Source organism: Emiliania huxleyi (assembly GCF_000372725.1).
Source record: "Emiliania huxleyi CCMP1516 chromosome Unknown EMIHUscaffold_13, whole genome shotgun sequence".
In the NCBI taxonomy this organism is placed as follows: Eukaryota; Haptophyta; order Isochrysidales; family Noelaerhabdaceae; genus Emiliania; species Emiliania huxleyi.
This window is the reverse complement of record NW_005201287.1, coordinates 310,281-322,285: the sequence shown is the minus strand read 5'-3', so window position 1 is coordinate 322,285 and position 12,005 is coordinate 310,281. Positions and strand designations below refer to the sequence as shown.

The window sequence follows — 12,005 nt, the reverse complement described above, 5'->3', positions numbered from 1 at the left end:
GCCGCCGCCGCCCTCGCCGCCGCCGCCCTCGCCGCCGCCTCCGTCCGCCTCGCCCTCGCCGCCGCCGCCATCCACCCCCTCCGCTCCGGCCGGCATAGTCACCACGCTCGCAGGCTCTGTGACGGTTGGCTCCGCCGACGGCACGGGCACCGCCGCGAGCTTCAACGGCCCGGCCAGCGTGGCGGTGTCGTCCGACGGCGGGACCGTCTACGTGGCGGATTTCTTCAACAACCGCATCCGCAAGATCGACACCTCCGACGGCGAAACCACCACACTCGCCGGCTCGACGTCCGGCTCCGCCGACGGCACGGGCACCGCCGCGAGCTTCAACCAGCCGTTCGGCGTGGCGGTGTCGCCCGACGGTGGGACCGTCTACGTGGCGGATTACTGGAACTACCGCATCCGCAAGATCGACACCTCCGGCGGCGAAACCACCACGCTCGCAGGCTCGACGTCCGGCTTCGCCGACGGCACGGGCACCGCCGCGAGCTTCAAGGAGCCGTACGGCGTGGCGGTGTCGCCCGACGGCGGGACGCTCTACGTGGCGGATCCCGAGAACCACCGCATCCGCAAGATCGACACCTCCGACGGCGAAACCACCACGCTCGCAGGCTCGACGTCCGGCTCCGCCGACGGCACGGGCACCGCCGCGAGCTTCGAGGGCCCGGCCAGCGTGGCGGTGTCGTCCGACGGCGGGACCGTCTACGTGGCGGATTACTTCAACAACCGCATCCGCAAGATCGACACCTCCGACGGCGCCACCACCACACTCGCCGGCTCGACGTCCGGCTCCGCCGACGGCACGGGCACCGCCGCGAGCTTCAACCAGCCGTTCGGCGTGGCGGTGTCGCCCGACGGTGGGACCGTCTACGTGGCGGATACCTACAATAACCGCATCCGCAAGATCGACACCTCCGGCGGCGCCACCACCACGCTCGCCGGCTCTGACACGTCGGGCTCCGCCGACGGCACGGGCACCGCCGCGAGCTTCAACTACCCGAACGGCGTGGCGGTGTCGCCCGACGGCATGACCGTCTACGTGGCGGATTTCTCCAACCACCGCATCCGTCAGGTGACAACATGATTGCCACCCACGCTTTCGTTCGCTCCGCTGCCGTCGCCCCCTCCCGTGTTGCGTTGCTCCGCTGCCGTCGCCCCTCGTGTGTCGCCCCCTCCCGTGTTGCGTTGCGGCCTGGCCCGTGCCCCTCGTGTGTCGCCCCCTCCCGTGTTGCGTTGCGGCCTGGCCCGTGCCCGCTGCCACCGTGTCCCGCTTCTTAGCGGAGGTTTCGAGACGCTCGCGTCAGGGTGAGACGCGAAGAGCCGAAGACCAACGGTGAAAAGTGTCGTGATGGACACGATGATCGATGTCGTCTCTCATTTTTGACCCTACGGCCCCATGAGCATGACGCTATTCCTGGCAGCTCTAAGTAGGGGGGGATATGGCTCAGTGTAAAAATAAATTTTCGGCTCAGTCGGCGGAGGACGCCCGCTTGGCGGGCGGCGAGTCCGGTGAGGGAGAGCGCGACTGGCGCGAGGGCCCGCCGCCGCGCGCCGACAGCGGACAGCGCGTTCTTGTCGACGAGCCGGGGTCCAGCACTGGCGCGGCCGCTGGCACTGCGGCCCTTGCCGCGCTGCTGCTGCCCGCGCTTCCTTCCCGGATTAGGGACAGTGAAAGTGCAGCCACGCACTCCGCCGCCGCTGGGCGGCGGCGGCACGCGCGCGGCGGCGGCCGGGCCCGCAGGCGCGGCGGGCTGGCCCCTCCCGCGGTGGCACCCTGCGGGTGCAATGCGGCTGCGGCGGCGTACGTCATGTTGGTCGCCGGCTCCGCAGCTGGCGGCTCGGCGGCAGGGGCTGGCGGCGCCGCAGGGCTCGCGCTCGCGGGCGGCTCCGTGGCCTGCGCCTGCCGCTCATGGCGGACCGCGCGCTCGAGCTGTGAGTGCGGGTGGAGCTGCACAATGACGTCGCCGCTCTGCGTCGCGGTGAAGGAGACCGAGTACGGCGCGTCGCCGTCGTTCTTCTTCTCCGCGTAGACGAGCGCGTAGTCGCACACCTGTCTCACGCTGGCCGGCGTAAAACTGTGCTGGCAGTTGTCAAGCCGTACCCGTCGCGTTTTGAAAGGGAGCCCTCAATCGACGCGTCTACACGCACCGTGCCACCGCTCTCCACAACTGCTACCGTGGACATCAAGCTCCTCGACTCGATCTGCGGCTACGACGGCGCTCTAGCTGCTGGCTCTCGCGGGTGTCTGGCGACCCGCTCAGGCTTGCGAAACGGCCGGCCGCGGCGACGTGTTTCGAGCTCGCTGGCCTTCTCCGCGCGGCTGGGCCCGCCCCTAGTCGGGGCCGACCCGCCCAGTCACTGGGCAGCGCGTGCGCCGGCGTTCTGGACGACGGTGTGCCGATGCATCCGGGAGGCTCCGCGGGGCTGCTCTAGCAGCCTCGGGAGGGTCGAAAATCGAAGCCGGAGCGGCGGACCACGGAAGCTCCACGGACGGTGAGGCGGGCTGTGGTTGGCCCCCCCTGACCGGGTGAGGGAGTGGCGCCCCGGGAGTGCCGCTCCGGCGACGTCTGTGGCCTCCAAGGTACCGTGACCGCGGTGCTCGCTCTCGCGGCCGTCTCACGACCCGCTCGAGACGAAAACTGGAGCGGACGGTGCGACGAACCGCAAGTGGGATGGTCTTCTCCGCGCGGCTGGGCCCGCCCCTAGTCGGGGCAGACCCGCCCAGTCACTGGGCAGCGCGTGCGCCGGCGTTCTGGACGACGGTGTGCTGGTGCATCCGGGAGGCTCCGCGGGGCTGCTCTAGCAGCCTCGGGAGGGTCGAAAATCGAAGCCGAAGCGGCGGACCACGGAAGCTCCACGGACGGTGAGGCGGGCTGTGGTTGGCCCCCCCTGACCGGGTGAGGGAGTGGCGCCCCGGGAGTGCCGCTCCGGCGACGTCTGTGGCCTCCACGGTACCGTGACCGCGCCGGCCTCGCTCGGGAGGCTCTTGGTTCGGAGTCGTCGGCCTCCGAAACCGTCGCGTTGCTGCGCCTGGACGGCTTCGATGCTCGCCAAACCCGTCGGCACCGTTCATATACACATGAATTGTGAACGAACGCGCATTTTTCTGATACTTTACTCGCATATGCCGAAATGTTAGTTTCGATCTAGTCCTCACAAACACAAAACAGAGGCCTCCTAGCACAGAGAAGCGACTAAGAGTCGCCGACGTGCGAGTAAAGTGTCAGAAAAATACGCCCGGAATCACAATTGATCCCGTCGACAAGGCGCCCCAATCGCGGAGGTCTGGCGCGGGCGTGGAGGCGAGCATCGACGCCTCGACGGTTGCTCTTCAGAGGCCGAAAACAGGCGCCTGAAAAAGGAGAGAACGCGAGACTGATCACGCGCGCGGAAAAGCCCGAGGGGCGAATCTAAAGTGCCGAGGCGCTTGCTAATCACCCCAGCTAGGGCCACGGAGGCGCTCGCGGCAGGTCTCCGCGCGCGCGCTGGCCGGTGGCAGCTGATCTCGGGCGGCGGGCGGCGGGAATGGGCTCGGGCGGCACCTTTTGCCCTCAAAAGTCGTTCGAGAGTACCGGGTCGCGGCGGGAACGCGCTTATCCGCTCGATGGGTGTCAGGAGTCGATCGCCTGCGCCACGAGCGAGCACGGGAGTCGTCGCGATGGGAGTCGTAGCGGCGTGGCGCTGGGCTTCGAGAGAGCGACGTGGGCGCGGCGGCGCGGGCGGCCGGTGGGGCGCGTGAGGTCCGCACCTTCGCGACGGGCAGGCTCGATACGGCCGCTGGCCGGGGCGGCCGCTCGACCGGCCGCCGCGGTCGTTCCGGCGGCGGCGTCGGCGTCGGCGTCGCGAGCGAACTGGCTCGCATTCGACGAGCGACCCTCTTCACAGAACCCGGACTGCCACCTTAAAGTGTTAAAACGAAGAAAGAAAGAAAGAAAACAGACAACCCAAGGGAGGGATGGGAGAACGGCACGCCGCCACCACACAGGGATTTAAAACGAATAGAAAGAAAACGCGGTGGCCGGAAAATTCTTTTTCTGGCCCCGGGGGCGATATATATATATGTCTGTTTCGGCCGCCGCTCGCGCCGCTCGCTTCCGCAGCCACCGCCGCCGCCCCCTCGCCAGACACGCCGCCGCCAGCTTTTTGCCTAGGCGACACTCCACGCATATATGCGGTGGCCCGCAGCTGCCGCGCTCGGCCTCTGTGCCGCCCAAAACGCCGGCTCCTTCCTCCTGATGCGCTACTCCAAGCTCGAGCATGCCGACTACTCAGACATGGTCCGTACAAAACAGCCCGTCGGACTCGGCACTCGCTCGCACCAAACACGGTGCCACGGCTGCGCTCCTCAGGTTGCCGTTCTCGTGGCTGAGGGCATCAAGCTGGCCATCTCCACGGCTGCCTACGCGGTCGAGTGCGGCGGCCTCCCAGGCCGATTTGTGCCTCATGCTCACGCGCCACCACGCCTGCCACACGCCTGATATTGCTGACACCGCGCCACCGTGCCTGTGTGTGGCACACTCCTGATGCTGACACCGCGCCACCGTGAGCATGCGTAACGCCGTCTGTCCACCGCAGGCATGGCCCGCTCGCTGCGGGGCGACCTCGTCGAGCGGCGCGCCGAGTGGATGCGGCTCGGCGTGCCTGCCCTTATGTACACGGCGCAAAACTTCTTGCTCTTTGTGGGGGCGGCCAACCTCGACGCCTCGGCGCAGCAGCTCGCCTACCAGACCAAGATCCTCTTCACGGCCCTCTTCGCACGCACGCTGCTCGGCACGCGGCTCGGCTCGGCGCAGTGGCTGTCGATGCTCCTCCTCGTGCTCGGCGTGCTGTGCGTGCAGGGAGCCTTTGACGCAGCGCCGAGCGGCGGCGGCGGCCGCAGCGGCGGAGGCCATGGCCACGCCCGTGGCGGCAGCGGGAATGGCAGCGGCGGCGGCGGCGGCGGCGGCGGTGGCGGCGGCGGCAGCGGCGGCGGCGGCGGCGGCGATGGCGGCGCAAGCGCGGCGCTTGGTCTGGGCGCGATGCTTGGCGCGGCAGCGTGCTCCGCCTTCGCGTCGGTCTACTTCAAGATGAGCGAATTTTGCCGCTCCCCGTCGCTCTGGCTGAGGAGTGGACAGCCCGCCCTCCCGCCGGCGCTTCACGGAGCCCTCTGAGAAACGTCGAGGCGCCCTGCTGCAGGAACATACAGCTCGCCCTCTTCTCGGCGCTGATCGCCCTCGCCGCGCTGTTCGCCTCGGGCGAGCTGCTTGGGAGGAGGCGGCGGCTGCTGCACGGCTTCACCGCGATGACGTGGGCCGTGGTGCTCACGTACTCGGCGGGCGGCGAAGACGTGTGGACAGCGTCTCTTATTCGCAGGCGGCGTGCATAGGTGCTCATGCAGTCGGCGGGCGGCATCGTCGTCGCCGTCACCATCAAGGTAAAAGGCCGGCGCAGTTTGGGTCATCTCGGCTCATCTCGGCTCATCTCGGCTCATATCTCGGCTCACATCTCGGCTCATCCCGGCCCGCCTCGGCTCATCTCGGGTCTGGCTATCAAGGTGGCCGACAACATCCTCCGCAACTTCTCGCTCACGGTGTGCGTCACCCTCGGCGCGTGGGCCTGTGGTCCGTTCGCACACGGCGCTCCGTCAAAGAGCAGGTGTCTGTCATCCTCGGCGCGTTGGGGTCGCACGTGCTCTTTGGTCTGCAGCTCACCTCGACCTACCTGCTCGGCATCTTCCTCGTCCTCACCGCCATGGCAGTCTGCCGCCCGCAGGCCTCAGCAGTACGAGTGAACGACTTCATTCTTCTTGTGGATGTCTAGGCGTTCTTCTCCAGCGGGCCGCATGCCACGCCGATCGACGCAACGTTCGCCACCAAAGAAGACGCCGCTGCGATCAGGCGCCGTTCACGCCCCATGCTGTGAGTAGGCGTGCCTATCGGCGTGGGGGTCGCTTTCGCGCGTCTGTGGCCGTTGTACGGGCTGCGAGCGCAGCGACGAGGAGGCGGCGCTGCTGCGACGAGGAAAGGCGCCCAGCCCGCTAGAGGCCCCGGCGGCGGAGAATGGCCAAGAGCGAGACAAAGCGTGACGTCGTGGAATCGCGGTCCCCTTGACGTGAGAGATTTTGCAAAAAGGAGCGGAGTAAACGTCACGGCCTCGAGGCACACAGCAAGGTTCTCCCTTTCGGGCTACGTCCTACGAAGCCATCACACTCGGAGGAGCTGTTCGGGTCCCTTTCCATCGGATGTAGGTCGTCGAACGGGGGCCTGGGCGCCGGGGGGCGCGGGGGCCCGGGCGGAGCCGCTGGAGCGCTGTGAGATCGATCTCGCGCTAGAGCGGGGCGTCGACGTCGCCCGCAGCGGTCTTGACGCCGGCCGGCGGCCTCCTTTCCGGGTAGAGGGTGTTGATCTTTGAGATGTCCGACTCGCTCATGCGGACCCGCTGCCCGGTCCCTCGGGGCAGCGGGCTGCCGTCGGGCCGCGTCATGGTCGGGAGGGACGAGTTGATGGCATACGCCTAATCTCGGGTAATCTAGGGTAATTTCGGATAGTCTCAGGTACTCTCCGGGCAGGACTTGGCGCAGGCCGTGTCCATGTAGATCAGCACGCTCTCGAAATCAAACGGCATCGCCGCGACCTCCGCCTGCTTTGGGTCCTTGAAGGTGTCAAAAGGGATCATCTCGTACTGCTCCGTGCCCACGACGCCCGACGGGGTCATGCCCTTGATGTTGTCCCAGTGGATCTGGACAAACGCGTCGCGGTTCGGGTAGGCTTGCGTGTGGAATAGGCCGAGCGCGTGCATCGTCTCGTGCGTCGCCATGCCTACGGAACAGGAGGTCCAGAGCAGCGTCACAGTGGCAGGGCTTCCGCAACAGCGGTGCGCCGCCTCGATCGCCGCCACGCGCCGACGGGAGTGGTGAAGACGGCCTTCTGAAGCACATTCGCTTTGGAGCGGACCGGGTGCGCGCCGCCGGGCAGCCGCTGCTCGGTGGGCTGCCCGCCGTACATAGCCTGCGAGGGGCTCCGGGTCGAGGCTGGCTAGAAGGATAGGTGTCCCGGCAAACGTGCGCCGAGTGTCAACCTGGTAGCAGCCGATGTGCGGGATGTGGATCTCCTGCATGCCCCCGCACACGCCAAAGTTGCTGCTTCCGTCGCATGGCGACGAGTCGCGCACGAAACGCACAAAGTTCGGCTCGCTGTTGCGCCGCACAAAGCGAACGCTGCTCACCTGCTCGATGTAGAACATGGCGTTGAGGGCGCTGTTCTGGATGCCGCCGTATGTGCTGTTGAGCTCGTCACCGACGCGGACGTGCGGCGCCCCCGGCACGTCCTCGATCTCGTAAGGCACGACGCCTGTGGCCGGACAGGGCGCTCTAGGTATGAGCGGCTCTCACGGGAATGGTCGAGGAGGGTGGGCGGGATCGCGCCGCCAGGCCACAGCACCGGCTCGTGATTCTGATCGCCGCACGGCGGGCAGGAGAAGGGCATCACCGCAGGCGCAAAGGAGTAGACGCGGCCGTCGGTGTGGTCGACACACGACGTGTCGCCCGGCCGGACCGGCTTGTTTGGATCCTCGATCGCTGAGTCCTGGATCGCATCTTGCCAGCGAGCAGCTCGGCTCCGCCTCTCTTCCGCAAATCTCAACAGCTCTAGGTCGACACCCCGCGAGACAGAGCCGCCTGATTGCACAGCCATGACTGCGAGCGAGAAGACGGCGGCGAGGCCAAGAAGCCACGCCGATGTGGTGCCACGCCTCAGGGAGTGACATTGACGGTTGCTTGTCCCGTGTTCGATGAGAAGGTGAGAGGAGTCGTCGAAACCGAGCATGAGAGGAACGGAGGGTGGCAGAGGGTGGGGCGCGCTCGCGCGCGAGCTTTCCCAGAGCAACAGTGGGGAAGGACGCAACCAAAGGAGCGCATAGCGGGAAGAAACTTGTTTTCTTTTTTTTACTTGTTTTCTTTCGCTCCGGCTGGAACCGGCCCCCCCAGGGCGGCGTGCCAGCGGGGCCCTGAGGGAAGTTTGGATAACTTAAATTGCGGGATTAAAGAAAAAGAAAAAAGCCGGGGCGGGGCGCGCGCGGGGGCGGCGGGTGTGCGGCGAGTGTGCGGGATGTCTGTGGGCCCGAGCGAGAGCGATATGCCATGTCCGCCTTGCGTTTGTTTCATAACACTCTCTCTCATCGACAAACAAACTATTGCTAAAAATCTCTCTCATCGAAGTAGGTAGTTAGGTAGAAAGGTGAAGAACAGCCAGGCTCGGACTGGACACCAACGCGGTATGGCGTATGGGTGGACGCCAGACAGATGATGACGACACGCACGAGCGACACACAGACACAAACAGGCTCACAAGACACACAGCCAGCGGGCTGCCACACACCCTGAGTAGGCGTATCACACATAACTCAAGGTAGGGTGCCCACAGGACCCAAAAGAAAATAGCTTTCCGGCTAAAAAAGGGACGCACGCGGCAAATCTGATGTTGGCCAGTTCCAATAGGAGAGAGGCCTCTTCCGTTGGGGGACCGAGTGACTAGGAAACGAGGGTTTCCCATTGTGTCCCGCTCCAGCGCGAGCGTGACACTGCACTTGGCGCCGAGCGCCCGCGGCTCAGACCTTGTGCAAGCCACCCCTCGGTGAGTGCACCGGTCCGGACCGATGGCGCTCGGTGTGGAGCAAGCAAGACCCCCCCCCCCCCCATCGGCGCGCGCTCGCCATTCCAACGGCCGCCAGGAGCACCAAGAGGACTCCTCATGGCTGCACTCAAGTGGGCTTCGACCGGCCTCGGCTGGGGGGGCGGGTTGTCCCGGCTGCGGACGCGTTCTGCAGCCCCCTGGGATGGGGACAGCACCCCAAAACTGCCCACGGCGGCATACAGCACTGCCAGCCAGCCTCTTCCTCCTCCTCAAGGGCTGTACTATAGGCCATATTGCGCCGCCTCCTACTGGCAGCCGGGCGGGCGCGCGCCGCGGGCGCCTCGGCGCGCGCACGGCTCGCAAAGTTCGAACGAGTACTGCCGCCCGGCCGCCTCAAGGCTGCCGGACGGCAGTACTCGCCTCGCAAGGCGCGCACCGGCTGCTCTGGCTGCTGCGCCGGCGGCCGCTGCGCTGGCCGCTGCTGCGCCGGCTGGCGGGCGGTACGGCCGCCGGCGGCCGCTGCACCCGCGCCTTCCCTCGCGGGCGCCGTCGCGCCGCGCGCGCCCAACCCTGCTGGTACACGGCACGCGCGCGTCACACAGCCGCGGAGAACAGGCGGTGCTGTGCGCGAAGCGCGCGCGATCTCGTACTTTTAAGGCTGGATCCGGCCATTCCAAGGGTATACCTTTGAGAATCCCCAGCGTCCCACCCTCCTAGTCACACTCTCAATTTCTCGACTGGCCAACACGAAGTGCTGCGATCGGGGGTGGCCGATTTCTTTTTTCTTTTCTTTTTTTGGGCCCTGTGGGCACCCTACTCAAGGCCACATCCTCCCTGTTGCCCCCCCCAGCACTCCAAGGTGCCAAGAGAACAAACAAGGGCACAACAAACAACAGACAACAGGAAGTGATATGCGAGGCTAGAGCAGGCTTGCTTGCTCTACCTCCATCCAGCAAGCAATCTCTCCGGCCGGCGGGGCACGGACGAGACCGTGCGTGGGGTCTAGTGAGGTGTCTATGGTCGCCCTCCTCAGAGGCTAGCTGCCTACGGCTAGCCCTATCTCGCACTCACAGGTGATGACAATCCAATGTATGAGTGTAATCGAAGGCTACCCTCAAGAAAATAAAAAGCCGCGCGTAGTTTGCTCCAGGCGCCGCACCAGCGGGCGGAGACATCACAATATGCTCCGTTTCCACTCCCTCCCCGGGGGAGAGCCGGCTCCGCTCTTCTACCGGCGCGAGGAGTTGGCAAACGGCTCGCTCCCGCTCGTCCACGGCCGCCGCCTCGCCTCGGGCGGCATCCTCGCCGGCGCTCTGCACACTATCGGCTACTATGCGACCGACGTCTGTGTCGGCTCACCGCCGCGCCGGTACGAGCTCATCATCGACACGGGCTCGTCGCTCACGGCGGTGCCTTGCGCCTCGTGTCGCACCTGCGGCGACCACGCCTGCGGCAAGGCTGGCCGCTTCGACCTGCGAGCCTCGAGCACGGTGGTGCCCGTGACCTGCCCTCTCGACGGCAAGAGGCATCCGGGCGTGAAGTGCGACCAGTGCGTGTCGTCGCAGTGCAGCTACGCGGTCCACTACACCGAGGGCTCCTCCATACGCGGCCAGATCGTGAAGGTATTTAGCACGCCCCGCCACCCACAGTCGTCTTTGCAGATAGCGCCGCGCAGCTGCGTCTCTCTCTGCAGAAGGGCCTCGGCAAGCCGCACCAGCAACTGCACCTGTGCCTGTGACCGTGTGGCTGTGACCAGCGCCCGCGCCCGCGCCGCAGGACCTCGTTCACTTCCAGGGGGGGGAGGGCGGCGAGAGCGCCTCGCCGGCCACCGTTCGCGCCTTTTTCGGCCGCCACGACCGAGCGGAGGGGCACGCCTTTCTTCTCCGATGGCTGATGAGCATCAGCGACTGGAATGGTAGGCTGCCAGACCCAGGAGACGGGCATGTTCCAGCGGCAGCGCGCCGACGGGATCCTCGGCTTGCAGGCGGGGGGAAGGACACGAGACACGACGCGACACGTCCGAGAGAGCCCGTCCTCCCGCCGCGCCCCTCCTCTCGCCCTCCTCTCCCCGTCGTCTCGCCGTCACGCTGCCCCCTCCCGCAGGCTGTGGCTGGCCGCGGGCGGGTCCCGTCCTGGCTCTCAGCCCTCGTCGAGCAGCAGCGAGCGAGGTCCGCCTTATCGCTCTGCGTGTAGCACACACACACACACACACAACCGGGTTAGAGTGTCGAGGAGGGCTGGTGCTGGTGCTTAGGCCCTCCTTCTCGCTCTGCCTCTCGGACACCTCCGGCCTCTTCCTCCTCGGCGGACGGCACGCCAGAGCGAGAAGAGTAGTGCTCATGCTCGTGTGGCCGTGAGAGGTGAACATCTTCAGGCACGGAATCGTGACTAGAAGAAGAGGCATGTGCAATCAGGCGATAGCAACAATGGATGAATGAGCAGCCCTCTCCCCCCTCCCGCGGCAGGCCTCCCCCGCGCAGCCGGAGAGCCTCGGAGCTGCCGGCCGCACCTCGACCTCCCTTCTGGGGCCGCAGACTCGCACCGACGGGTGTGCAGACGCACCGGAGACAATTGAGACACGTCGCAGACACGTCGCAGACACGTCCGAGACACCTCCAAAACGCCTCCGAGGCACCTCCGAGGCACCTCAGAGGCACCTCCGAGGCACCTCAGAGAGACCTCCGAGGCACCTCCCAGACACCTCCCCCACTTTGCCAAAAGGCGCCGACGACGACGGCAGTCCGGTGCGCTCGCTGCGTGGCCGCGGCGGGCTGAAGGGCAGGGGCGGGCGCGGCGGCGGAGAGAGCACGCCGGAGCTTCCGGGCGGCGGCGGCGGCGGCGGCGGCAGCGGCGGCAGCGGCAGCGGCAGGAGGCCGCTTGCAGTGCCGCTGGAGAAGCGTGCGCGCGCGCTCTTCTCGCTGCGCTTGTCGTCGATCCGCGTGGAGCGGTGGCCGGCGGGCGGCGGGGCGGCGGTGGGGGGAGGGGGCGGTGCGGCGGGTCTGGGCGGAGGCGGAGGCCGCGGGGATGGTGAGTACGTCAAGCTCGGCGGCTTCCTCCCTCCCTCCCTCCACCCTGCAATCGTGGACTCTGGCGCCTCCTTCGTTTGGCGCCGGCCCCCTCCCGCCGAGGACGCGTCCATGACACGTCCACGACCCGCGCTCCGCAGGCACCACGTTTGTGTACGCGTCCACCCCCGTCTGGTGGGCGGGTCGTCTCCGCCCCGCGGAGTGAGTGTTGGAGCGAGCCGTTCTCATCCCATCCTGACTCACAGGCGGGCGCTCCTCTCTGCGCTCAAGCCGCATTTGCCCCGCGTCGAGCCAGAGCGAGGCCCGCCCGCGACTCAGTACGGGATGTGAACGGTCAGCTCCAGCTGCGATTAGGTGGGGAGCAGTCACG

The 12,005-nt window shown here is 67.0% G+C and overlaps 5 protein-coding genes across 5 annotated transcripts in view; 3 read left to right on the top strand and 2 right to left on the bottom strand.

Annotated features, from left to right (window-relative positions):
• Positions 1–1,309, top strand: part of EMIHUDRAFT_200958 (hypothetical protein) — a gene marked incomplete at both ends in the record, with an annotated part of 2,722 nt that extends 1,413 nt beyond the window's left edge. The window contains 2 exons of the mRNA XM_005789129.1: positions 114–1,067; positions 1,284–1,309. Coding sequence (XP_005789186.1) covers positions 114–1,067; positions 1,284–1,309 — 980 coding nt within the window. The remainder of the gene's footprint in view (positions 1–113; positions 1,068–1,283) is intronic.
• Positions 1,310–1,374: 65 nt separating this feature from the next.
• On the bottom strand, positions 1,375–2,184 carry EMIHUDRAFT_200957 (hypothetical protein; the record flags this gene model as incomplete). The annotated part of the gene is made up of 4 exons (XM_005789128.1): positions 1,375–1,386; positions 1,527–1,650; positions 1,806–2,050; positions 2,149–2,184. 4 exons carry the CDS (start codon positions 2,182–2,184, stop codon positions 1,375–1,377), a joined length of 417 nt encoding a protein of 138 aa, XP_005789185.1.
• Positions 2,185–4,577: 2,393 nt separating this feature from the next.
• On the top strand, positions 4,578–6,064 carry EMIHUDRAFT_200954 (hypothetical protein; the record flags this gene model as incomplete). Its single annotated transcript, XM_005789127.1, has 5 exons — positions 4,578–4,828; positions 5,176–5,296; positions 5,366–5,413; positions 5,635–5,736; positions 5,906–6,064. 5 exons carry the CDS (start codon positions 4,578–4,580, stop codon positions 6,062–6,064), a joined length of 681 nt encoding a protein of 226 aa, XP_005789184.1.
• Positions 6,065–6,134: 70 nt separating this feature from the next.
• EMIHUDRAFT_462342 (hypothetical protein) lies at positions 6,135–7,802 on the bottom strand (the record flags this gene model as incomplete). The annotated part of the gene is made up of 5 exons (XM_005789126.1): positions 6,135–6,492; positions 6,562–6,797; positions 6,881–6,986; positions 7,057–7,328; positions 7,370–7,802. 5 exons carry the CDS (start codon positions 7,800–7,802, stop codon positions 6,307–6,309), a joined length of 1,233 nt encoding a protein of 410 aa, XP_005789183.1. The 3' UTR covers positions 6,135–6,306.
• A 1,988-nt stretch (positions 7,803–9,790) lies between these two features.
• Positions 9,791–10,966, top strand: EMIHUDRAFT_200952 (hypothetical protein; the record flags this gene model as incomplete). Its single annotated transcript, XM_005789125.1, has 4 exons — positions 9,791–10,231; positions 10,386–10,553; positions 10,713–10,777; positions 10,864–10,966. 4 exons carry the CDS (start codon positions 9,791–9,793, stop codon positions 10,964–10,966), a joined length of 777 nt encoding a protein of 258 aa, XP_005789182.1.
• Between the last annotated feature and the right edge of the window lie 1,039 nt (positions 10,967–12,005).